Source organism: Meleagris gallopavo, chromosome 1 (genome assembly GCF_905368555.1).
Source record: "Meleagris gallopavo chromosome 1, MGAL_WU_HG_1.1, whole genome shotgun sequence".
Classification (NCBI taxonomy): domain Eukaryota; kingdom Metazoa; phylum Chordata; class Aves; order Galliformes; family Phasianidae; genus Meleagris; species Meleagris gallopavo.
The window spans coordinates 14,192,663-14,218,307 of NC_139404.1; the positions used below are offsets into that span (position 1 = coordinate 14,192,663).

General features: G+C 40.1%; 1 protein-coding gene across 2 annotated transcripts in view; it reads left to right on the forward strand.

The window, feature by feature from the left end:
• The window catches only part of PRKAR2B (protein kinase cAMP-dependent type II regulatory subunit beta), an 83,532-nt gene that overhangs the window by 54,497 nt on the left and 3,390 nt on the right, over window positions 1-25,645 (forward strand). Inside the window, exons 3-10 of one of the 2 annotated variants that reach the window (XM_085217231.1) lie at window positions 9,605-9,657; window positions 10,759-10,842; window positions 21,110-21,216; window positions 22,070-22,223; window positions 22,976-23,077; window positions 23,628-23,702; window positions 25,043-25,108; window positions 25,245-25,389. In XM_085217231.1, coding sequence (XP_085073357.1) covers window positions 9,605-9,657; window positions 10,759-10,842; window positions 21,110-21,216; window positions 22,070-22,223; window positions 22,976-23,077; window positions 23,628-23,702; window positions 25,043-25,108; window positions 25,245-25,389 — 786 coding nt within the window. The remainder of the gene's footprint in view (window positions 1-9,604; window positions 9,658-10,758; window positions 10,843-21,109; window positions 21,217-22,069; window positions 22,224-22,975; window positions 23,078-23,627; window positions 23,703-25,042; window positions 25,109-25,244; window positions 25,390-25,645) is intronic. The other variant, XM_085217240.1, reaches the window with a different exon arrangement.

Here is a 25,645-nt window from a genome sequence, read left to right on the forward strand (position 1 = left end):
GTGTTTGTATCACTTGGAGGAATATTTACAGTGTTTGTATCACCGTTTTTAAAGCTGTACTTATGCACAGGATGAAATAGGTCCATAAGCACTGTATTAGGACTGCTTTTTGAGCAACAGTATACAATACTAAATTCAGCAGCAACATGAAGCAAAACGTGGCAGGGCATTTGATCATGATAAAGTCAGCGTGTGCTGTGTACTCTTGGGAGAGTGGAATGAGCTGGGGAGGTAGAAAAAAGAAACTCCAAACACCAGCAGTGGAGTGGCTCAGAATAATTATGTCCGTGATGCCAGTCAGGCCTTAGTCAGAAGAGCTGGAGGCCAAAGGCTGTCTCCCTGGAATACACAAAAAGAAAATGCTCTGGGGAGACATCATTGCAGCCTTCGAGTACTTAAAGGGAGCTTATAAACAAGATGGAGGGTGACTTTTTTATGAGTACCTTCGTCTGATAGCGATAGGACAAGGGGGAATGGTTTTAAACTAGAAGAGAAAAGATCTAGGTTAGATGTTAGGAGGAAATTCTTTACTCAGAGGTCCTGGCACAGCTGCCCATAGAGCTGTGGGTGCCCTATCCCTGCAGGCGCTCAGGGCTGGGTTGGACGGGGCCCTGGGCAGCCTGAGCTGGTGGGGGCAGCCAGCCCACGGCAGGGGTTGGGGATGGATGGGCTTTGAGGTCCCTTCCAACCCAAACCATTCCATGATTCTATGATTCTCTGAGTAAAGACTTAGTATTACATGAGCAACTGTCACCATCAGATGATGGATTTGTTTTCTAAAGAATATGAACTAAATGGAGAAGTGAAGAAGTTAGTCTAGCAGCTTGCTGTAAATAACAGGATTCATCTTATGAGGGATAGAGTTCACCACAGCCTGTTAGTCGGAGTTGTAATTATTCTTGTCTTAATCTGGACATGTAACATAGGTCAGATTAATAGCTTTGTAAAAGTTCTCTCCATTGGCTGTAATTGGAACCCAAATGACTTCTGCAGATGTGAATGTCTACAGTATAAACATCTTCTTTAGTTCTGAGTGTTTTATGTCATTGTGATTTTAATGGCCCAAACCCCATTGCTCATGTCATGAAATTCATTGGACCTAATGTCAAAAACCGTATTTCAGGAACAGAAATAAAATGTATCAAGTTTTTCCATGAGACATCTAGTAATGACATTCAGAAATTTATGTTACTGGGCTACAAAGCTTTTAAGACAGGCTACTGAAATAAGAATGGAGAAGAGGAAATTCTGCATTTGAAGCTGCAGACCCACAGCATTTATATGATCTGTGAGTTGTGGCGCAAATGAAAAATGCATCTGTAATTATGGCAAAAAGACAAGCCAATGTAAAATAAGCAGAGATTTACAACCAGAAGGAAAGTTTCTCATGACAGATGATGAGAATAAGTCATTTTAAAATTGGGGAAGATGGGCACTAGCCAGAAGAAACTACAACTGTTAAAGATATATATTGCACATATTCAGTAATAAAGCAGAAATATTTAATTAAGGTACCTGCTGATAATAGTGCGACTGAGTTTCTCAAGTAGAGACAAGTCTGAATTTAGAGCAGAGACACCAGATGACACTGCAGATACATTCTCTCTTTCTGTGCTGATCATGCTTGTGGCTATGTGAAAGGGACTGGTAAGATGGCCAGGGATGAGGCTAAACTCAGTTTCTTCTGTGTGATCTGAAGGACTGTTAAATCTTCAGCCATATTCCCCGAGACCTGTTGATTCTCTGATAACAGCATAAATCCTCATAAACGAAATTCCCATTTTGCTTAATTTTTTCATGCAAAGGTTTCATTGGAGGTAAGGACCGGTTGTCACTTTTGTTCAGGTTGAGACTGTTTATTCACCCAGCAGCACACTGCCACATGCATCTATTGAATCCCATTGCCTTACGACGCAGAGGCTGATACCAGTTGAAACAAAGTAGTGATTTACATTGTGATGGGTTATGATGCTTACTTTGCATGTTATTATTGTTGCTATTTAAATAAAAATCCCTGAAGTTTATTGCAGACAACACATAAATACTGTATTTCCATAAAAATGTTGGTAGAGACATTTTGTATATTTAGAGGTAAGGTATTGTACTTGTTCAAGATATCTCAAACTTCCTTTTGTGGGCATTTGTAATTCTTTGGAGCCAAATTCAGTTCCTAGTAAAGTTGGTGGAAATCTTTTGGTCAGTTCCAGAGGGATTTGAGGGATTTTGATCAAAATTGTTTTTGAAGCTGCCAAGTTTTAGAAAGTTGATGTTTTAAGATTTGCTAAGTGCCTTATACGGTGAGGTAGTGAGAGTCAAGGCTTCCTTTGGGACTCTGCATAACATGTGCAGTAGTACAGTGAAATCATCTTAGTTGGATGGGGGAATGGGCACTTCCTTGGGTCTATCTGGTGCCTACTACAGAATGTGTTTGTAGAATAATATAGGAAATACGGGGAGTAATCAAGAGGTTCTGAAATCTTAATCCGTGTGAAGCAGTGCAACAAAACTAGCAGAACAGGTGTGGAGAGAAAATGGGAGAGGAAGAGCAGTGCACTTTGGATGAAACTTTGAGTCACAGAAAAGCCATTCAAGGAGAACTATTCTGTTTGATACCAACTGTAAAGGAGAAACTCTTCTAGAATAGAGAAAAGCCAGTGTGAGTGAGAATTGCTGTAGGATGGCATAGCTCCCATTTTAGGAACAGTAAGAGGTAGGCAGAAAGGATTGGAGCAGCAGGGTCAAGGAGGTAAAAGGGGACAGTAGGCATCACCTTGCAGAAAAAGAATCTGGAGAAGAGATAAGGGGAATTGGTTGTTCCTCAAAGAAACTATACAAAGGGAACAAATGCAAATTGTGACAGCACAGAAGGAGGATAAAAGAAAATAAATCTGTCTGAATTATAGCTTTATTATTTATATCAAGCACAGGAAGGAACTGTGTAGAAAATTAAAACCAAATTGAGTGGTTAAGAATGAGTATAAAAGAATAGCAAAAGATACAAAGATCAAGGAAACCAAGGCAAAAAAAAAAAAAAAAGAAAAAAGTGATCCAGTTACAAGGACAAACATTAGGAATAACAGAAGTTTTTCTAGAAGTACTTTACCGCTAAGAGGATATTCTAGGAAAGGGTTGTTCTACTTAACGCATTACGTCAATCTTCACTAGTGGCATTAGGAGTGTATGGAAAACTCAGCCTAGAAAAGAAAAAGGATGAATTAGAGAGTATTTAATAGGTTAGGTGTTAGAAGGCTAGCTGTGCCTGAGCAGTGCTGTACTTGGAAATGGGAGAAACTGGAAAAGTCGATCTCAGCCCTGTTAGCAATTAACATGGGGAAGCTGAAGAAGATAAACAAAAGAAAGAGAACTTGATCATTAAAAGGGATGAATGACTTCTCTGCCTAAAGGAAGAGAGCTATCAGAAGTCCATGGGTCATTCTTGTTCTTAGAGAAGTAATGAACAAATAAACATTTTGGGAGTACCGGAGAAAGGGAGATAAACAACAATGGGCACGGATTTGTTGGAACTATCTAATGTAAAAAGAGAACAGAACTTACGAATAAGAGAAAAGAGCAGATTCTTACATTTTCAATTTAAGAAACTTAAATAGTGTCCTGCAAGATCCTTCTGTAAATAAGGTAGGGAATAATGTGCTGTGTGTTAATATAAATTGCATGGGATGGCCACAAAACTGGGTGGTGAAAGGTGCTACCAAGCAGCTACTGCTACTCTGATTGTGCTAGTGCTAGTGGGTCTGCTGGATTGCCATGGCTGCGTCCTGGCGGAAGGCTACTGCCAGGAAACATGTGGAGACCCAGACAGAGGTCCCCTGCACACGTAAGAGGAAGGCTGTAGCCAAGAAGAGTGTGGAGACCCAGACTGAGGTCCCAAAACAGCACGCTAGCGTTCAGGTTGCTGGCTGCAACGAGTGCCAGAGTCTGGCCCTTGAAGTGCCAGGCGATGGAGGCAGTGCCTGTGTAAGGTGCAACCAGGTAAATGACCTTCTCAGTCTGGTGGCCTGCCTGAGGGAAGAGGAGGAGAGGCTGAGGACCATCAAGGACTGTGAAAAGGAAATTGACTGGTGGTGCCAGGCCCTATTGGCCCCGAGGTCCCGGCATGCACTTGAGGCTCCCTATGGAGCATGTGGCCTCCAGTCGCCTTGCAAACAGGTGACAGAGAGGAATCGGCAGGCAGACTGTGCTCCTGATACAGTGAGCCCTCAGTCTGCTCCTTCCCCTCACAATACTTATGAAGAACTAGGGGGTGTGGGACTGGGTCAAAACCACTGTAACTCTCTCCCAAAAGGGCAAGGTGATAACCACTGCTCAGTGGCAGAGCCTCTGCCCTGTTGTTGCTGAGCAGAGCAAAGCTGTTTGAGAGAGGACGGGTGGAAACAGATACCGACTCGGCGTTGTGGGCGTCCCCCCCCCAGACCATGCTCGGCTCCTCAGGTGCCTCTGCGGAATAGATTTGAGACCCTAGAACCCGAGGGAGAGGTGTGTGCAGGTGTGGAGGGAGGCCCACCCGTGAGGGTGCCTCGGGGGAAGCGGTCACCCCCGCGCCTCAAGACTTCCTCCACCCGGAAGGACAGAAGGGTGGTTGTCATAGGCGACTCCCTGCTGCAAGGAACCGAAGGCCCTATATGCCGGCCCGACCCTACCCGCAGAGAGGTGTGCTGCCTCCCTGGGGCATGGGTCAGGGACATTGCTAGGAGACTTCCCAGACTGATCTGCCCTTCTGACTACTATCCACTCTTGATAGTACAGGCTGGCAGTGAAGAAGTTGGTGAGAAAAGCCTGAAGGCTATCAAAGATGACTTCAGGCGACTGGGGCGGGTAGTTGAAGGAACAGGTGTGCAGGTGGTTATTACATCTGTACCTTCAGTGGCAGGAAACGATACTGGGATGAGCCTAAAAACCCATCTCTTGAACAAATGGCTTAGGAGTTGGTGCAAACACGGGAGTTTTGTTTTTTTTTGATCATGGGGCAATTTACTCGGCACCTGGCATGATGGCTGCAAATGGAAGCAGCCTGTCTCCATGGGGAAAGAGGGTTCTAGCCAAGGAACTGGCAGGACTTATTGACAGGTGTTTAAACTAGGTATGAAGGGGGAAGGGGACAAAATGAGGACTGCTGGGACTGAGAGGGCAGTTCGAGGCTCCAAGCAGAACTTGATGGGTGGAGACAGGGGAGTTCAAAGGCTTGGAGAGGGTAGGGGGATGCTGCTTCTCTTAAGTGCCTGTATACTAATGCGCGTAGCATGGGAAATAAACAGGAAGAGCTGGAGTTCTGCGTGCAGTCGCGAGGTCATGATCTCATTGTGATCACGGAGACGTGGGACAGCTCGCATGACTGGAATGTTGTCATGGAGGGCTATGTGCCTTTTAGGAAAGATCTGCTGGCTAGGCCGGGTGGTGGAATTGCTCTTTATGTGAGAGAGCAGCTAGAATGTATTGAACTTCACTTGGGGGAGAGTGATGTAGCAGTGGAGGGGTTATGGGTGAGAATCAAGGGGCAGGCTGGTAAGGGTGACACTGTTGTGGCTGTGTACTACAGGCCCCCTGATCAGGATGAGGAGGCTGATGAGGCCTTCCAAAAGCAACTGGATGTAGCGTCACATTCCCAGGCACTGGTACTTATGGGGGACTTCAATTATCCAGATATTTGCTGGACGACCAACATGGCCAGGCACACACGGTCCAGACGGTTCTTGCAGTGCTTTCTGATGCAGGTGGTGGTGGAGGAACCGACGCGGGGAGGGGTGTTACTGGACCTTATTCTCACCAACAGGGATGGACTTGTTAAGGAAGTAAAGGTTGGGGGCAGCTTGGGTTGTAGTGATCATGAGATGGTGGAGTTCAAGATCCTGAGTGGAAAAAGCAAAGCAATAAGTAGGATTGCTACCCTGGACTTTAGGAGAGCCAACTTAGATCTCTTCCGGGACCTACTTGGAGCTATCCTGTGGGCTTGGATGTTAGAAGGTAAGGGGGCCTCTGAGAGCTGGTCAGCATTTAAACAGCTGTTCTTCCAAGCTCAGGATCGGTGCGTCCCTGTGAGCAAGAAATCAGGAAAAGGTGGCAGGAGACCTGTGTGGATGAGCAAGGAGCTCATGCGCAAGCTCAAAGGAAAGAAGAAGGTCCATGAAATGTGGAAAAAGGGTCTGACCACTTGGGAAGAATATAGGAATGTAGTCAGGGCCTGCAGGGATGCAACGAGGAAGGCTAAAGCCCGCCTGGAATTGAATCTGGCTAAAGTGGTAAAGGATAATAAAAAAGACTTCTTCAAGTATGTTAACAGCAAAAGGAAAACTAGAGAGAGTGTGGGCCCCTTACTAAGTGAGAGGGGGAGCTTCTGGTAACGGGAGATGCTGAGAAGGCAGAGATACTGAATGCCTTCTTTACTTCTGTCTTCAGTGAAAAGGCTCTCCCTCAGGTTTCCCACACCCTGGAGGTTAGTGAGAGGGTCTGGGGAATGGGAGACTTCCCTTTAGTCAGGAAAGAGGACATGTGTGAGCACCTAGGCAGTACTAAGGTCCACAAGTCCATGGGACCTGATGGGGTGCATCCACGTGTGCTGAGGGAGCTGGCGGAGGTCATTGCTGAACCGCTCTCCATCATTTCTGAGAGGTCTTGGATAACAGGGGAGGTCCCTGAAGACTGGAGGATAGCCAGTGTCACTCCGGTCTTCAAAAAGGGCAAGAAGGAAGATCCGGGTAATTATAGGCCTGTCAGCCTCACCTCTGTCCCTGGAAAGGTGATGGAACAGCTTGTGCTGGATACCATCTCCAGACAACTGGGAGAAAAGGAGGTTATCAGGAGTAGTCAGCACGGGTTCACCAAAGGGAGGTCGTGCTCGACCAACCTAGTGGCCTTCTATGATGCTGTCACATGCTGGGTGGATGGGGGAAGAGCGGTAGATGTAGTCTACCTTGATTTTAGAAAGGCCTTTGACACTGTCTCCCACGACATCCTTATAACAAAGCTGAGGAAGTGTGGGATAGAGAGTGGACAGTGAGGTGCGTTAAGAACTGGCTGACTGGCAGAGCGCAGAGGGTCGTTGTTGGTGGTGCAGAGTCTGGCTGGAGACCTGTGACCAGTGGTGTCCCCCAGGGGTCTGTGCTGGGTCCGGTCTTGTTCAACATCTTCATCAGTGACCTTGATGAGGGGATAGTGGCCACCCTCAGCAAGTTTGCTGATGATACGAAGTTGGGAGGATTGGCTGACACGCCTGAAGGCTGTGCTGCCATTCAGCGAGGCCTGGACAGGCTGGAGAGCTGGGCAGTAAGAAACCGGATGAGGTTCAACAAAAGCAAGTGTAGGGTCTTACACCTAGGGAGGAATAATTGCATGCACCAATACAGGCTGGGGGATGAGCTGCTGGAGAGGAGCTCTGCAGAGAGGGACCTGGGCGTCCTGGTGGACGACAGGTTGGCCATGAGCCAGCAGTGTGCCCTCGTGGTCAAAAAGGCCAATGGCATTCTGGGGTGCATTAAGAAGAGCGTGTCCAGCAGGTCGAGGGAGGTGATCCTCCCCCTCTACTCTGCCCTGGTAAGGCCTCATCTGGAGTACTGTGTCCAGTTCTGGGCTCCCCAGTACAAAAAAGACAGGGATCTCTTGGAAAGAGTCCAGCGGAGGGCCACAAAGATGTTGAAGGGCCTGAAGCATCTCCCCTATGAAGAAAGGCTAAGTGAACTGGGTCTATTCAGCCTTGAGAAAAGACGACTGAGAGGAGATCTGATCCAGGTTTATAAATATCTGAGATGTGGCGGCCATAGCGGTGAGGCCAGTCTCTTTTCAGTGGTACATGGAGACAGGACGAGGGGAAACGGCCATCAGCTGCAGCATAGGAAGTTTCGCACGAATGTGCGTAAGAACTTCTTCACGGTGAGGGTGACGGAGCACTGGAACAGGCTGCCCAGGGGGGTTGTGGAGTCTCCTTCTCTGGAGATATTCAAGTCTCGCCTGGACGCCTACCTGTGCGACCTGGTGTAGGGAACCTGCTTTGGCAGGGGAGTTGGTCTCGATGATCTCTAGAGGTCCCTTCCAACCCCTACAATTCTGTGATTCTGTGATTCTATGATTCTGTGTCAGGGTCAGATAACTGTTCCATCGGCATTTGTTTTGGATACTGTTGTGGTTTTTTCAGTGATAATCTAGGTTATGTATGAGTATGTTTATTAGATTTACTGTTTTCACAAATTTGAGAATGGATTGGAATAATGCTGGAGATTAGAATTCACAATGAGCTTAGCACATTGCAGGAATAGTTTGGGGAATATGGGGCTGCTTAATAAATGCATGGTACTACTCTTAGGCAGAATAGCCATATACAGGACAGCTGGTGAAGCAGTGATTTTGGAAAATCATATGCAAATCATGAAAATTACATGAGTAGACGTAATCAAGTTGCTATGAAAAAGGTGTGGGTGGTTGAAAATACATATAGCCTGCAAAATGTCAGTGCAGTATTTCATCGGATGTGCTGAGCAGCAGCTCAGCATCATGCACCTGCTCGCTCCTCTCCCCAGGTGGGATGGGGAGAGAATCAGGTAGGCAAAATGGTGAGAACCTACCAAACTGTAGGTAAAGCAAAAGCTGCACATACAAGTAAATCAGAATAAGAAATTAATTTGCTGCTCCCCATCAGCAGGCAGACATTCAGCCACTTTCAGGAGAGCAGAGCTCATCACGTGTGATAGCTTCTAGGGAAGACATACCCCATCACTCCAGACATCTCCATTCCTCCTTATTCACCCCTGCTTCTATTGCTGAGCATGGCACCATAAGCTATGGAGCATTTCTTTGGTCAGTTTGGACCAGCTGTCCTCGTGCTGTCCTCTCCCAGCCCCCTGTGCATCCCCGGCTCCTCACTGGCAGAGCAGCACAGGAAGCTGAAGTGTCCTTGGGTGACACTGCTCAACAACAACTGAAACATTGGTGTGTTATCACCACTGTTTTCATCTCAAATCCAAAACACGGCAGCATACAAACCTCTGCAAAGATTCACTCTATCCCAGCTGAAACTGTGACAACTCAGTATTGTGTTCAGCTCAAACATTATGTGTGGTTTTGATCATCGTACTTCAGTAAGGCAGGGCAAATTGAAGGGAGCTGAGAGGACAGCAATGAGGATAATTAGAGCTGGAAAGTATGACTTGTAAGAAAAGACTTCAATAATCAGAACTATTTACCATAAAAAGTAAGAGAGAGGGAGAAATTTTCAACTGTATAAAAACCCTTGTATTTACACAGGCAATGGGAAAGATCTGGTCTCTGTATCCAGTGTAGATTGCTTAGACTCTGAACAGACAGGGCTAGGTTAGACAGGAGAGAAAAAATTCTGATAGTAAGATCAGATCACTTATGAGTGGTTACTTGGGAAACTGTGAAGTATCTTGGAGATCTTTTAAAGCACAAAAAACATGACGAAAATTAATGTAAATGTACCCTTTTCGACCAGCAGTTGGTGATGACCTGCCATGGACTCTTATCAGCAATATCTTCTGTGTGTCACATTGCTATGTATGGCATGCAGTGTTTGTGAATGTAATTCTTGTGAAACAATATGTTACTTTCAATTAATACTATAGTTTTTTTTTTATTTCAGTGTGTGCAGAAGCTTACAATCCCGATGAAGAAGAGGACGATGCAGAAACTAGGGTATTTAATGCTTTATTGATTTTTTTTTCAGTTCTGAGGTATTACATTCAGGAAGAAAATTTAGGATGATTATATACGTTATGTAACTAGCATTACCATTCCTTTTCAGAGCCATCATTATTGTAATGTTCTTTAATAATCTGTGAGGTTTTCATGTTAGAAGAACACTTAAAAATTCTCTGTAATAGTTACCCGTGTAGGACACAGTTAAATATCAGTCTAAATGATTGTACCCATGATCCACGGTCTGTTATGGAAACATTTGTGTGCAGTTACATTTGCTTAGATAATTTCTGCTCTTAAAAGTACTTATTTAGCCTCCTTATAGTCTTGCAGTATTTTAATCAGTATTCTAGTATTTAGGTAAGGCATAAAAAAGATGAATTGTAAAATCACTAAGATTTTCATACGTAGAATGCAATAACTAGTGAAATATATTTATTTCTTTTAGTTAGGTCACCTTTAAAGGCATTTACTCAGTTTTTAATATAAAATAGCATGTGTGACTGGCTTATATTTTTGTATTGAACCTAATTTCTGTCTAATTAAAGCATTGAAAAAGGTTATGATAAAAATAAAAATTAAACCAATAACTTGACTGATAGTCATATTAACCAAACACTGGTAATTTACTGAATTTCTGTCTCTCAAATGATGTAAAGTCTGTTGTTTACTCTTTAAACTACTTGTATAAACTTAGCACAGAGATTATTTTGCAAAATATTCTTTAGGAAGTAGTCATGGCAAATAGATAAATGTATCAGTGGAGTTTCTTTACAGAGTATATGTGCTTAGGGAGCAGCAGAGTAATGTTTAAACAGAAACTACTAAAATAAGGGTATCCAGAATGGCTTTTGAAAATGTACTGGATTCTACAAATGCTGAAGGTCTTGTCAGCTTAAATACAGACAGGCATCATTTGCTCATGCTGTGGTGATACAGTGTTGTTGCTATTTATTCAAATCCTGAAGGTTTTGAAGAGAAAATGTTATGAAGCATGAAAAAATACTGTATAAAATACTTAGGTGAATTAACTCAGCCCTTCAACTATTTGCTGCTGTATGATAATCACTTTAAAGGTTTTTCTATTATATCTCTCAGATTATTCACCCTAAAACAGATGATCAAAGAAACAGGCTGCAGGAGGCTTGCAAGGACATTCTTCTTTTTAAGAACCTAGATCCGGTAAGAGCATCTTTACAAGAAGTGTTGATGAGAATTAATTCTCTTGAAATTTTGAATAGAAGCTTGCAGATTGGACTTTATAAGCTCTTATGTATGCTTTCTTGACCATTCCATAGACTCCAGAAGTGCCATTTTTATAACTGTTGTCACATACAAAATATATTTCTTGGAATACATTAATATGAATGTATTGGTGTGATTGTGCTGTATTTTATTTATTTGTTTGTTTGTTTATCTATTTGCATTCATTTATGGAGGTCATCTGTTACTTGGAACCTTTGAATTATTGCTACTAGTTACTTTATTTCCCAGAAGCGTGCTGAGTACCTCATGAAAACCTAAACTTACCTCCAAAGCCTACATTCTAGCTATAGCAGTAACTGAACAAGCAACTTGAGAAGCAGAAGGAGAGGGAAGGGCAATAGGAAGACATTTACATCATTATTTTACTTAGTATAGATAACGTAAAACACTACAGATATTCTTCTTCTCTGCAGATTATTTCCTTCTGTTGTCCATAAAACCAATTATGGGCTTTTTAGAAAACTGAAATGCAGTGAATGAGTGTTCTGGATCAGACAGAGGTGATAATCCTACAAAAGTGCACGGGGTTGTTTAAGGCAAAGTTGTGTTTATCAGTCAAAAGGTGCATGCTGAGGTTGGGGTGACTCACAGCACAGCAAATGGAAGGATTGATTCAGCTCTATCAGGAGGGGAGAGGAGTAATTATGTAGTTTTAAGCATGAGAACAAAAAGTTTTAAGTTTAATTCAAGAGAGAGAGAGAGCTAATGGAAAGACCAGCCTGCATCTCTATTGGGAAGTCAAGTGTTATTACAGAGAATGCAGCTTGATTCATGCTGCGAGTTTCCAGCTCCTGCTTTTGTCAGCACAGAAGTGGTGCTCTGACCAGGGCACCCCTTCCCACAGAGGCCCTGGGGAGCAGCGAGCCACAGAACCCTCTAGGGATTTGCAAAACCTTGGAGGCAGAGCTGGAGGAGGGTACAGAGTCTCAACATAGGGAATCATATGTGTGCATTCTTGGGATGCTGGGGAACTGACACAGGATCTCCTAGCTCCCTTGTGCTGTATGTTTAATTGGAACTTGTTCCACTATACTGGTTTGTGCTAAAGTCACCCAAACATTTGTCCCTTACACTACTTAATTACTTTCTTGTGTGACTTCAGGGACTCAGAGAGGTTTGATGGCATCTGTACTGGATGCAGAATTGCTTTATTTATATGTTCCTTGTTAGTGCTGCGTCCTGTTGTAATACTGTGTATGACACAGCATTGAACTACTCCAGCTTGGGCACTTTATATGATTTTGTGAAGAGTTCTGAGGGATCACCACCCCTATTGGTGGAAGTATTCTAAGAACTGCATTGCTGTGATGTGTTTTCTTTTTGCTTCTGAATCAGTTACTCGTGACTGTTAGGATTTCCCACAGTCACTTCCACGTATTTGGCACAACGCTTCCCTTGTGGGGCTCTGCCTTCAAGTCTGTTCCTGGGATCTCCCAAGTTTTTTCTTGTTCACTTCCCTTTGCTTAGGATTATGTCCTGTGGATTATGAATGCTTTCTTGTAGATTAAATCCTTTACAGTGTTCTAGAAAGCAAAATAATTTATTTTTTGTAAAGATGTTTATATTATAACTGTATTCATTAAGAACATTGAGCTACCGAGCTCTGAAGACAGCAAGGGTAGTAAAACCCGGCCTTCCTCAGTCTGGCTTGCTGCCAGAACCCAGACCTGTAGTCCCATGGAAATTCTCCCCACTCCTTCTGCTTGTTCTGCTCCTAGACAATGACTTAAGAGCTCTGTGACCGTAGTTGCAACAGTTTAAATTTTCTTACCCCGGATTCTTCCTCACCTCTGCCTCTCCCCCGGACAACTTAAGTACATGTGATGCCAGCTGATGAAATTACTCCCTGGCATATTAGTAAAAAAAACCCCTCATTCATCTTAGCTGCTAAAGCTACAGTCTCTGGAACAAGAATCAAGCTGCGTATAGATGGTGTGTCTCCTACTCCCACTGTTTCTTTCTTGCATTGCGCTTCGGCTTCTTCCTGCTATAGTTCTGTGTATGAAAAACGTGGTTGTGGAGGTCTGTGAGTAGAATGGGAAAGAGAATGTAAAGTGCTTAATGGCTTTTCCCTGATGGCCCTTTAGCAAGGTGTCAAACACATTCTTAGATAGCATACCATCTGAAATGCAGTGTAACAGCATGTCCTCAGGCACGATCAGAATGGCATTCAGTGATGATGCTAAATGCAGTTCACATTTTGCTAACTTTATCCTACCATAACACACTGTATTTTAATGTGAATGAAAGGATAAGATAAGAGTATCATAAAAGCAAAAGGAGAAGCTGCAGTAGTTAGAAGATGACTTACAGTACTGCTCAGCATTTTAATTAAAGAGCCTATTTGAAAAGGCAAGAGGCTTCACTAAAAGTAAAAAACAGCCATTTGAATGTGAGAAAAAATGACAGAGAGGAGAAAAAGATAGCCTTCAGGCTTTGAGACAATTTAGGACATTCCAAATACATATCACTGTCGTGAGCCAGCATTTATCTGGTAGCAGTTTTTAAATATTAGATAGGTAAACCTATGCAGAAGTATTTATAAATATTGATATTTCACATAAAGGCTCTAATGAAAAAGCAGCCTAGTATAAAGGTACATTAGGCTCCAATACTATTCACTAAGTAGCACTTTCTACTTTAAAATCCAACTCTTGTAAAATTCCCTGTGACGTTGTTTGAATTATCTCAGATCTTTGTTTAACTTTGTGGGTTGCTAAGGATGTGACTGATCAATTAATGTCAGTTCAACAATATACTTCTGAGTTAATTCCCTTAAACACTTAAAAAAAAAACCACTTTAAATGTTAAAATACATTTTTTTTTACCTTTCTGGGAGTTGCTCACTTCCCATCTGTTTGGGGTCACTCACTGTCAGTTTTAGCTAGTGTGTAACAGTACTGGAAAAGTTACTGGAAGAGGAATATGGATTGAAATGTGTGTGCAACAAAATGAGGAAAAGAGATTTTGCAGAGCTCTTCAGCTTCTTGTTTGAGGGCTGGATCAGGAAAGAATCAAGAGGAATTCCAGAACTAAGCAGGTAAATGCAGAACTGTGTCAATGAAAATACTGAGGTGTGTGCCCAAGGCACATTCCCACGCCCTCTCCTTCGTTCTACAGATACTGGAGGTTACTGGCATTGGAATCAGAAGCTGCATGCTTCTTCCTATCAAGGTGCTCTTTTCATCCTCCTTGATTCATGCTCTCTTTCCCTTCCTTTTCATTTTGTCTAAACCAACAAGGAGTAAACAAGATGACCAGATGCCTTGAGCCATTACTGAGGATGAATCCCAAGTTGCTATTACTTGGTTTTGTTTCTGTTTATGCAACCCAACAGCTGTTCTATCACTGAGAGGAACAGCAGCAGCAGCAGGAGCAGCTCATCTAGATGACAGAGTTCTAGCAGTTACTCTTTTGGTTTTGTCTTTCAAGAGGCAATTTTGCTGAGGCAGATTAATAGCAAGTTATGTGGTTTGTCTGCTATGGGGTAGACATGGCCCATGACTAGCAGTTTGAAAAAAAAAAACAAACACAAAAAAACAAGTGATGAACCAACTTATTGTCAAAGTAACTAGGAGGCTAAAGGGACTGGTGCCATCAAATTTGTGCTGCCATCAAATTTGTGCTGCACCCTAGCATTTAAAGTTCAAGTCCTTTCTTTAGCAAAAATCCATAAACAGTTTTAGATCTGTTCTGTTTCAGGGAAATTTTATTTTGGAGATCATTGCCCTGCTAATGCTTGTAGTTCAATAAGATAAGATTTGACCTTTTTCTAAAAGGTAATAAATATACATATTCTCTGCAAATGTACAAAAGCAGTGTCCATGAATATTGCCACTCATTCACCTGGGGAATTATTATAAAAGAGTACAAACATTGATTAATCAATTATAATTGATTAATTCAAGGGAAGATGAAAGAAAGCATAAGGCAGCCATGTTTTATGAATAGTGGACTCTTCTGCTCATGGCAGAAGCCTTAATTGAAGTGTGCTACCAACAGAAGGTTCTCATAATGCTTTTGCATTCTTAATTTTTTTTTGCTTTGAAAAATTGGGACTACAGATGGTAGAACAATTAATGCAAATACATATATGAATATATGAATGAGAGAACATGAACATACTTTCCTAGATTGCATAAAACTCTTCACAAATTAATGGATTCCCAAACATAGAATTGCCCTTAATTCTCCTTTCTTCTCTAAGACAGAATTAATGTTGACATCATGTCTGGTAAACAGGGATACTCTCCACCTGGCCTGTATTCAGTTAATGAACATTTTACAGAAGAACTGCCCAAAGGAGGGTGTTTTCATCTTAAAAACTTACAAAGTGCTTGCAGTCCAGTATTATTTCTGCTCTTTTTTAGCAAACTGCTATAGGACTAAGCCAATTTGCTCAGAGGGGCAATTTACAAAACAGAGAAAGTGTTACAGAGCCTGACTTGATGGGCATATGTGTGGTATGTCAGAGACAGAACATTAACAACATATAACTGTGCAGAAGAATTTTTGAGGAAAATACTGATTAATACTCAAAAATATTGATCATACATCTAAATATTAATTAGATTATTAGATAGTGAAGAAATAAGGGCTTTTTGATGAGTTTACAAGTGGATATCACTCAAGAGAGCTAAACATTTTGAGTTGGATCGATAGAACTGCAAACATTGAGATCACAGTTCCGCGGGAGTATACGTACATGGTTTTTGCTCTGAAAAACGAACACTGGGTGCTGGAGACATGAATTCTGCGATTTACTCTTCATCTTCAAGATCCTGACTTACTGATTTCTAATTTTTTTTCTTCCCGTGATTTTCCTTCCTATACTTGGCTGAATTTTTTTGTCTCGTTTTTTTCCCCTCACTGTTCTAGTACTGTGTCTGCTTCATTGCCTTCCTAGTACTTTGCTGAACATTAATTGATTGATACTGGGGGGGTGGGGTCCTAAATGGCAATGCTCATGCCATTGCAACCGCGTTGGGAATGAACCAGGCCAACCAGAACAGCAACAAATTCGCCTCAGCTGCCTCCCATGACAGGAGCCACAAGACCAGACACCTCAAGGGTGTGTATAGCTGTGAGGGATCCTCTTGCATTCTCCCAGGGAAGCCTGCATCTTCTTCTCTGAAGTGCCTGAATCAGTGCTGTTGTGCATGGGGGAACAAAGATGAAGAATTAGAGATCTGTGTGTGGTCTCAGGGCTGTGATCTCATTGCAGTCATGGAGATATGGTGAGACAGCTCGCATGACTGGAATGCTGTCATGGATGCGTATGTACTTTTTAGGAAAGACAGACCAGCGAGGCCGAGTTGGTGAAGTTGTTCCGTATGTTAGAGATAGAACTGAACTGTACTGAGCTCTGCTTAGGGATGAATTGTGAAGAGCTTATTTGTGAGCATTAAGGGGAAAGTAAATGTGATTGACACAGTTGTGGATGTTTATCACAGCCTGACTAATCAGGAGGAAGAAGTTGATGAGGCCTACAGACAGCTGAAAGAAGCCTTATGGACACAGGCATGCATTTTTACGGAGAACTTCAACTTGTAAATGATTTTAGTATGCACATTAGGATATGAAATGATAATACATCAGGCTTGCACACCACTTTTTTTTTTTTACTTGGATATCATGACAAGCCTAGATTCATTAAGGTACTTGGCATCTAAATTTCATGCAGTAAAATAATTCTTAATCTGAGAGATTCCTAAAACCTCTGTTTAGGTGCTCTGCCATTCACTCACACCTTGATAACTATCAGAGGTGTTTTTGACATTAAAGTTCTGCTTCTATGCTAGAGTTTCATGTGGCCATCATGGAATAAAGTGGAAAAGAAGAGCAACTACTTTTTGTCATAAGTGTACTGTTTAGAATATGTACACACATGAAGACTGTCAGCATCTGGCTTCTACTAAAGTTTTGCTGAAGAACTCCTGTCTAATTTCCACTGAGGACAGAGGGCTCCCTGGAGCACAGCAAAGAGGACAAACTAGCAGAGACTTTATAGCTGAGGTGCTTTGTGCAGATGTAAGCTTGAAGGGGCCAGAAAAAAAGTGCATGAGAGGCTATAGAAATACTAGAGTTAGTGTAGTAACAGTGATGATGAGGCCCAATGAGTGCTTCACAGCATCAGCTGGACCAGTCAACTGTGTGACATAAAAGCTTTCAAGCCAGATCTAGAGATAGGATACATCCGGGTCTCAGGCTCCTGAGAGTGTCTGATGTCACTCCTGAAGGCTGAGGGGCATCACCTGGGGAAAACGTGCTGTGCTCAGTGCTGAGCTGCCAAGTGAAGGAGCCATAGAAGGATGAGCATCAGGCAGGAGACATTGTGAGACGTTGAAATAATACATAAGTAAATAATATCTGTTTAAGCATCAGTGGAGGCCTTTTTACCCATGAGGATGGTCAAATGCTGAACCAGGTTGCTCAGAGAGGTTGTGGAGTTAATTTACATGTTTTGGGATGAAAGAACTAAGAATACCTGCTCATTGTTTTTCACTAGTTAGTCACAGAACATGCTCTTCATATTAAATGTTTAGTATTTTGAACACTTTAATTACAGGGGAAAATGTCATTTGATTGAGTAGAAGGACAGATTCTGTTTGTCAGGAAATTAAGAAGGATGCCAGCAGGCAGAGTTAGACTGATTACAGTAGGCTGTTTTAGGCTTTTTTACTCTTAAAAGTTTACTCTTAAAATTTTACATTCTTGTCTCCTTTCTTCAGTTCTGTAATCACTAACAATAGATCTGAGGACATTCAGTGCATTGTCACATGTACATGAATGTACGGCTTAACTCTTACACCTCACTTTCCTGCTAACCCCACGAAAGAAGGCAAGTAAGCAGAGTGGTTTTGTCTGGACTGTTTTCTGGAAAGAAGTCCTGGCTTGTCCGCTCCTTCAAACCATGAGCAGGGCTTATCAGGAGGAACAATAGTTAGCACAAGCCCAGACTGTTCCAGCTTTGCTGACAGTCCCATGGTCCTGGTGAGTTGTGCTTCATAGTTGGCCCTAATTCTGATGGATCTAAACATGCAGAAGAAATTCCTCATTTAAGCTGATACTGAACCAGGATAGGGGCAGTCTTGGTCTGAATAAGAGAGAAAAGAAAACTGCACTATCTCCACTTTACATTGTATGAGAGGATCTATCATGCTGGCTGATGCTGGTGAGGGAACTAATGATCCTTCACTTCCCCGTTTCCCAGTGATAAAAGACCTAAAGGGACAGCATGGAGCTGCATGAGGGGAGGCTTTAGCTGGGTGTTAAAGCTTCTCCATCCTCAGCCAGTGGTCAGGCACTGGAACAGGCTCCCCAGGACAGTGGTCATGGCACCAAGCTGACAGATCAAAATACATTTGGACAACACTCTATTGAATTTTTGGGTGGTTTGAATTTTGGGTAGTCCCAAAATTGTGGAGCCAGGAGTTGGACTTGGTGATCCATGTGGGTCCCTTACAGCTTGGGATATTCTGTGATTCTAAATCCACACCTGAAATCAAAGATGATTCAGACACTAACTGTAGTTTGTTTATTTCTCTTATCTAGTAACTTATTTTGTGAAATCACACTCTGTCATAAAGTCCAGTTGTTAGACTCTTTGTCAGAAATGCAGTAACTACACTTCCAAAAGAAAAAAAAAAGAAAAAAGAAAAAAATATCTTCATGAAGAAAATCTTGCTACATGAATATAATTTATATTGTGAATGTGTCTTTCAAAAATCTTATTTTTTACTCAGCCTCTTCATGCTTAAGGAAATTAAAGGATTTTTTGCTGTCAAATGATGATACTAAGTCTGCTTTGATGGCAACAACCCAAGATTACCATGACTTTCTAAAAGGTTCCTTTTTTGATATTTGCATGCTTCACCATTAAGAATGTAAGAAAATAAAAATTAAAAAAATCCATTGCTGCTATTAATCAGAGTATGTAAATAAATGTTATATATATAATCAAATTTCAAATAATTTGAACTTCAGTTTTGGCATTTCTGTAGAGAACATTGTTCTTAAGAATAAAGAGCTGGTAACTGTTACTCTTGAAAAAGCTGTTAAGATAATGAAACTCTAGCAAAAATCATGGATTTCCTGACATCCATGTTCAGTAGTTCAGTTTCTCTATAAATTTTATTTCTATTAGAATTGTATCATTTTAATAAAGTATCATTCTAGTAGTATGGTTTACCAGATTGCCACAGCATTATACAGATCTGCAAACAGTGATATAAAAAAATTCTTCCTGGTTTCATTTTATAAGCATTTTTCAAACCCAGACTGCTTTTCAGTTGCTTTCTCTGTGCCACTTTACAAAATACTGGAATTAATTTTTGCATATGATAGCAGATCTACTTTTTAATTTTGAAATTACCCATCTTTATCCTTTCAGAGCAACTACAGAGAGCACTAGTAAATTGAGCCTCATTTTGGCAGGGAAACAAGAGGATTCGCACAGAAGCAAGCTAAGCAAGCAGGTTTTGTAATTCTCGTGGTGACATCAAGAGCCACATGCCTGGGTTGGCTATTGCAGTCTGCTCTATCGTTATTTTGCGTTGAAAGTTTTAGAAAGAGGACCACTTGTCTTTCAGTTAGCTGCAGTTTATTCAGAAAGTTAAAATATATATGTGATACTTCAGAAGACAATTGTATATCATTTTCAGTGTCTCCCAATGGCGTGCACACGCATACGCTTTTCTCCTAAATTGAATTATAAGCTATTCACTTATGAATGGATAGTTACACGACCTTTATTTTTTGCAAATACATACCTGCCTATAACAAAAAAAGTACTAAATCAAGACATAGTCAAAGGATTCCCTGCTGGCCTAGATAGGCTGCATTATGTCCTTCTGTACTTTCCCATGATATGTACTGAGGATAGATGCTGTGCATCTGTTGTTTTTCTGTGCCCACACATGATAAATTAATTCTGTAAAGTAAAATTGTATTTGGCTGCTTTCATTTTTAAATAGGATCTGATAACACCAGCTTGATATTTTTAAAAGGTTTGTGTAAGTGAAGAAATTCAATAAATTAAAGATGGAATTCATTCACCTAACTTTATCTGTCTACAAATTAAGTATCATTTAATTGGAGTAGCCCTCTATCAGCAGGAAGAAAGAGCAATCTCTAGAGAATTATTCTGAGATACGTGGTATGGTTATCTCTGCCCATGGGCTGCAGAAGGACTCTTACAGGACTGGTTTAGCTGGTTTTGTTTAGAAAGGTAAATGTCATTTTGCAGTGGTTGGGAATGCTATGAATCGAACCATTCAAAAATGCCTGAGGATGTAAATCCACCGGCTTCTCTCTGTTGTGGTTTTCAGTAGTTTCACCGCTTGTTCCAATGTTATACATACGTGGTAAGCTTGAAAAAGTCAGTGAGAATTTTGTGCTTGTTCTCAGCGTTTTAAGTATATTTCTGAATAAACTGGAAATAAAAATTCAATTATTAAGTTATCTTTTTAGGATTTGTATCAATTCACAAAAGAGCTGCGTTTGTTGTTTTTTAATGTAAATAATTAGGTTTTAGGCTACAACAAGCAAAGCAAGTAGTATGATTAGTTATTAGTTTTTTGTTTTATAATTCAAAAGTTGACATTTTGTTATTCTGTTAATTTTTCCCTCCAGGCATTCATATTCCATTCAGTTTAATGAAGTATTTTTATAACCATGTGTACGTTCCTATTTCCCAGTAAGCCTAGCATTTACTAAACCAAAGCACTACAGACCATTATGGTTACTCCTGTCCCAGCATCACGCAGATGTGATATAATTCAGATTTTCAAAATACTTGCAGTCATTTTGGTCCGATAAAATATTTCTGAAGACAAAACCAGGTAAGTGTGTTGTTTGCAATGAGGCACACAACTGTATAATTGATGAAATTAGTGAAGGTTGAAAATTTTGAATGCTTATGAATAATTTTTATTGCAGTCAAGATCTATATTGTCATTAGTAGTACAAGAAGGGAAGTTGGGATCGGAACACTGATAGAGAAAAAACTATAAGTAGGAAGTAGAATCTGTCTTTCTGGCTTACCCATGCATCTCTGCAGCATAAACATTTTTGTGTCCCTAAGCAGTTTCTGCATATTTGAGAGGTGGAGCAGTTAGTTAATCTGAAGAGTAAGATTTTGAAAGCAGATGATAATTTCTTGTCTTTGTGTTCTTTTAAACAGGAACAGATGTCTCAGGTGTTGGACGCGATGTTTGAAAAGCTGGTTGAAGGAGGGGAACATGTCATTGATCAAGGAGATGATGGTGACAACTTCTATGTCATTGACAGGTGAATGGCTGTGTCTTGTAGCACTAAGTAGTATGGGAAAGTCCACTGAGAAAAATCTATTTCTGTGTGCTTGCACTTGATTCTTACACATTTGTGTGGGAGAAAGAAAATAGAACACATGAGAACTAAGGCAGTTGTGTCTGAGATTTGGAGAGCAGTTTTTGGAAATCATTCACACGATTTATCAGCATGTACTGTACAGATATTCAGCACTGAACAAAGTAATGGCTTAGCATCAGTGAGGATGGCTATGTCATGTTCTGTAAAATACCATATTTTACTGCTTTCTCAAAACAACAAAAAAATAATAGTTGAGGAGTGAATAGACAGGGGGAAGAAATCCGCATGATGTTAGATAATTACACGATCTCTTTATTTCATAATCTTATGTTGCTTTTCATGCACATTCATTGAATGTGGAATCCATCTAATTATTACCTCACAAATTAGTATTTTGAAGTATTTTAAATGTTAAATTGTGTTATGTCGTATCATAACAATATGCTACATTTGTACATAGTATAGTTACAATTAATAAACATGTATACTACTACTTCATTTTTAATAAATACAATTTTGGCAATCAATAGATCACTGTAAATCCAGTCTGTTTTTACAGAGAATTACTGTCAAAACCTTATCCTTCACTTTAAGGAACTACTTTTGTTATCTATTGAATATTTACTGAAGTGATGTAGTTGTCTTCAGCAAGGTGCTTAATACAGTTTAAGCAAGTGGAATATGTATTTAAAATGCTTTATTTTTGGGACTCATGGTATAAAAATAGAGTGAGAGTGCTTAGCAGAGAACAGGACTAGATTCTACTCACTTTATTTATATATTTTATTAACAGAGGGACATATGATATTTATGTAAAATGTGATGGTGTTGGGAGGTGTGTTGGCACCTATGACAACCGAGGAAGTTTTGGTGAGCTGGCCTTAATGTACAATACACCTAGAGCAGCTACAATTATAGCTACCTCTCCTGGTGCCATCTGGGGTTTGGTAAGTGAAATACTTACATTAATGTATTATTCATTTGTTTTAAATGTATGATATAAATGGCACTGATATGCTATAACAGTACAAAAAAATAAATTACGATTTTAGAAAATTTAATATTAAAAATCATGAGAACTCTTAGCACTTTCTTTTAGCAGAAACTACAGAAAAAAAAACTGAGGCTCAAGAAAGCAGTGAGTTAAAAAAAAAAAAAAAGTTATTTTACTGTTCTTTATTGTTAATTTTCCAAATTGCAAAATGAATGCTGTTGATTCCAGAGTAGAATTCAAATATGAGGTTATTTATCAATGTTACATTATTTAGATCTTTGACAACAGCAATAGAATTTACCAAAACAGTAAAACTGGATTAGCCATTCTTAAGACTTACATATCAATTTATTGGCTGATCCCAAGGTAAAGATAGCTGTTGTTCACATCCCTCGGTGCTCATCGTCTAGTCAGCCTGTTTAAGCAAATCTGTCTGTAAGTAAACTCTGTATGTACGTTTTGCCAAAGGGCAGAGAAGCTTTTCACAATGTGAATGAGACTGAGATCAGGAGCTTAATTTTAGGAGCTCATGATTGACCTCTAGAGGAATTTTGCTTTCTTTAACTCACTCTGGATAGCCAGCATGATAGCTAAACTGAATTACTGTAACTGGGTAATACGAACATCTTCAACTGCTTCCAAAGAATGTTCTACCATGTGTGTGTTTTCTGTTGCTAAACTCTCTTCTTCTCTTTGTGTTTACAGGACAGGGTAACGTTCCGAAGAATCATTGTAAAAAACAATGCCAAAAAGAGAAGAATGTATGAAAATTTTATTGAGTCGTTGCCATTCCTTAAATCTTTAGAAGTAAGCTTTCTGTTGCATTATTTTAATGGCTGTATCTGAGGTACTTGGTAAAATTCTTAAAATTTTCTCCACAATAAAATTTAGCATACTACTTTGAGAAAATACCATAGTTTCTATATTTTGAATTTGAAGGATAAAGAACCGTTGTCAATATAGTATTTAAAATCGGTGGCTTTTTTTTGTTTCTTTTACTTTCATTTTCTTGAGCTTAATTTTGCTTGATAATTGTAAAATCAAACGATTACTTAGGGAATTTCAAAATATCTTCATTTAACAGTTGTATGTGTACATGTATGCTTTTCTGAAATAACTTTGGAAGAAGGGGATGTATAGACATCCAAAATGGAACCTCTGTCAGCACTTCCATCTCTGAAGACTATAATATAACCTCAGAAATGCTATTCAGCAGCTCTTTCTTTTTTTAGTGATTATCAAAACAGGAGACTAAAGATATGCTATCCCGTGTAAAGATTCATGGAAAGAAGTATAAATGGACTTTCTAAATATAGTATGATAATGTTAATCAGATGTTTTTCTTTTTTAAATGAAGGTATCCGAGCGTTTGAAAGTGGTTGATGTGATTGGCACCAAAGTATACAAAGATGGTGAACAAATCATTGCTCAGGTACAGTTGTTTATTTTGTTTCAGTTTTTCTCTTCCAATAAGTAACAATTACCATAATATTTATAAATGATACATGATTTTAAACTATATTCCATTATCAAAACAAAAACAGTGAACCTGGAAAAGGTGATACTGTTTCAGAAGCTAATTTTTTACTTATATAGTACTCTGAAAAAGTTCCCTTTCTGTTGGTGTGAATAAACAACTCAACATTTTTAATATATTTAGCAATTCAAACTATATTATCAAATGATAGTTTACACTAATGAGTGCTGAGGACCTACCTTGCTTTTCTTGTATATGTTCTCAGGCATAGGGTTAAAATGTTGGGTAGTTTTGTGTGGAGCCAGGAGTCAGATGCTTTGATTCTTTTAGATCTCTCCCAAGTTGGGATATTCTATGGTTCTGTGATTTGGGAAACTCTTTGGGATAGGCAACTGAGATTGTCTTGCCCAAAAGTATTTACTGTATATCAGATACAGCCCTTGGAGGCTTTTGTATATGGGAAACTGTAAGAGAAATCACTTGGAAAGAATGCAGAGGTGGAATAACAGGAGTAAGGATCCTATCATCTTCCATATTTGTTTTTTTCCCTGCTTTTTGTGTAAGCTATGTCTTTTCGTGAAAAGTATTTGCAGTCAGTTCTCTGTAGATGTTTTAATTGTTTTGTGCCTTAAAAGAATATTTCACTTTAAAAGTGGTCTCTTTGGCAGTGATATCAAAAAGGTAAACTTCAAGGCACTGGCTGCCAATATTTTAATGTTACAAGAGCTGCTCCAAAAGTAATGCCTCATATTTTATTATGTTGGTGGTATGGCAGTAGAGGTTGAACTTTCTCCTATTGTTCTCTTACATTTTGCTGCCATGAGACAAATGGCAACAGAGGGGCAGTCTAACAAAATGGCATCTGATAGGAAAGAGCATGTGTAGCACTCCTAATTTTGGCTGGATTGTCCAGCCCACACCCACTGTTTAGTCTGGATTTGGCACCTTCTGACTTCAATCTATTCAGGCCAATGAAAGATGGACTGCACAGGCAGCATTTTCCTAGCAACAACACCATCAGAGCAGCTGTGAAATGATGGATCACAATTACTGGTGCAGATCTTTATGACCACATCATGCAGGTTCTTATACATCACTGGTAAAAATGCATAGCTCATGCTGAAAAATAGTGTTTTGTAGCTGGGAATTTGATCCATCAAAATAGTGTTCTTATGATCTTTGTTATGGTTTCAATGGAAATAAATAGAGGCATTACTTTCAGCCTGATCTATGTAGTGTGAAATTAAAATGAAATTTCACATTTCCTTTACCCACTTTGTTTTTTTCTTCTACAGGGCGACATGGCTGATTCTTTCTTCATTGTGGAATCTGGGGAAGTAAGGATCATAATGACAAGGAAGGTAAAACATCCCTAAAACACATTTTTTTTTAAATCTTGATTTATTCTAAACAATACTATTATTGTTGTCAGTTTTACTTGTACAAGTGAGTTCAGCAAATATTGTTCTCAGTTTTTCTTTTTACTTGATATTTTAGGGTAAACCAGATGTAGAGGTAGAAGAGAATGGAGCAGTTGAAATAGCTCGATGCTCAAGAGGACAGTATTTTGGAGAACTTGCTCTTGTAACTAACAAACCACGAGCTGCTTCTGCATTTGCTCTTGGCACTGTCAAGTGTTTAGGTACTGTTCAATAATACTTTGTATCTAATATAAAAATGATATAATTTGTAGGATTGTTTTAACTTTGAACTCTGTCTTTCTCCAGAATACAAGATTTAATTACATTTACCCAAATGAGGCTTTTTAATCACATCACATTTTACTATGTGTTCCTATTTATTTTAGTTACATGCAAAAATTATTTATAATTATTAGCTGGTATTGAAAACAAATTCGCTGACTTTTCTGTGATTACGTAGAAGTAAAGTTGCTTCAA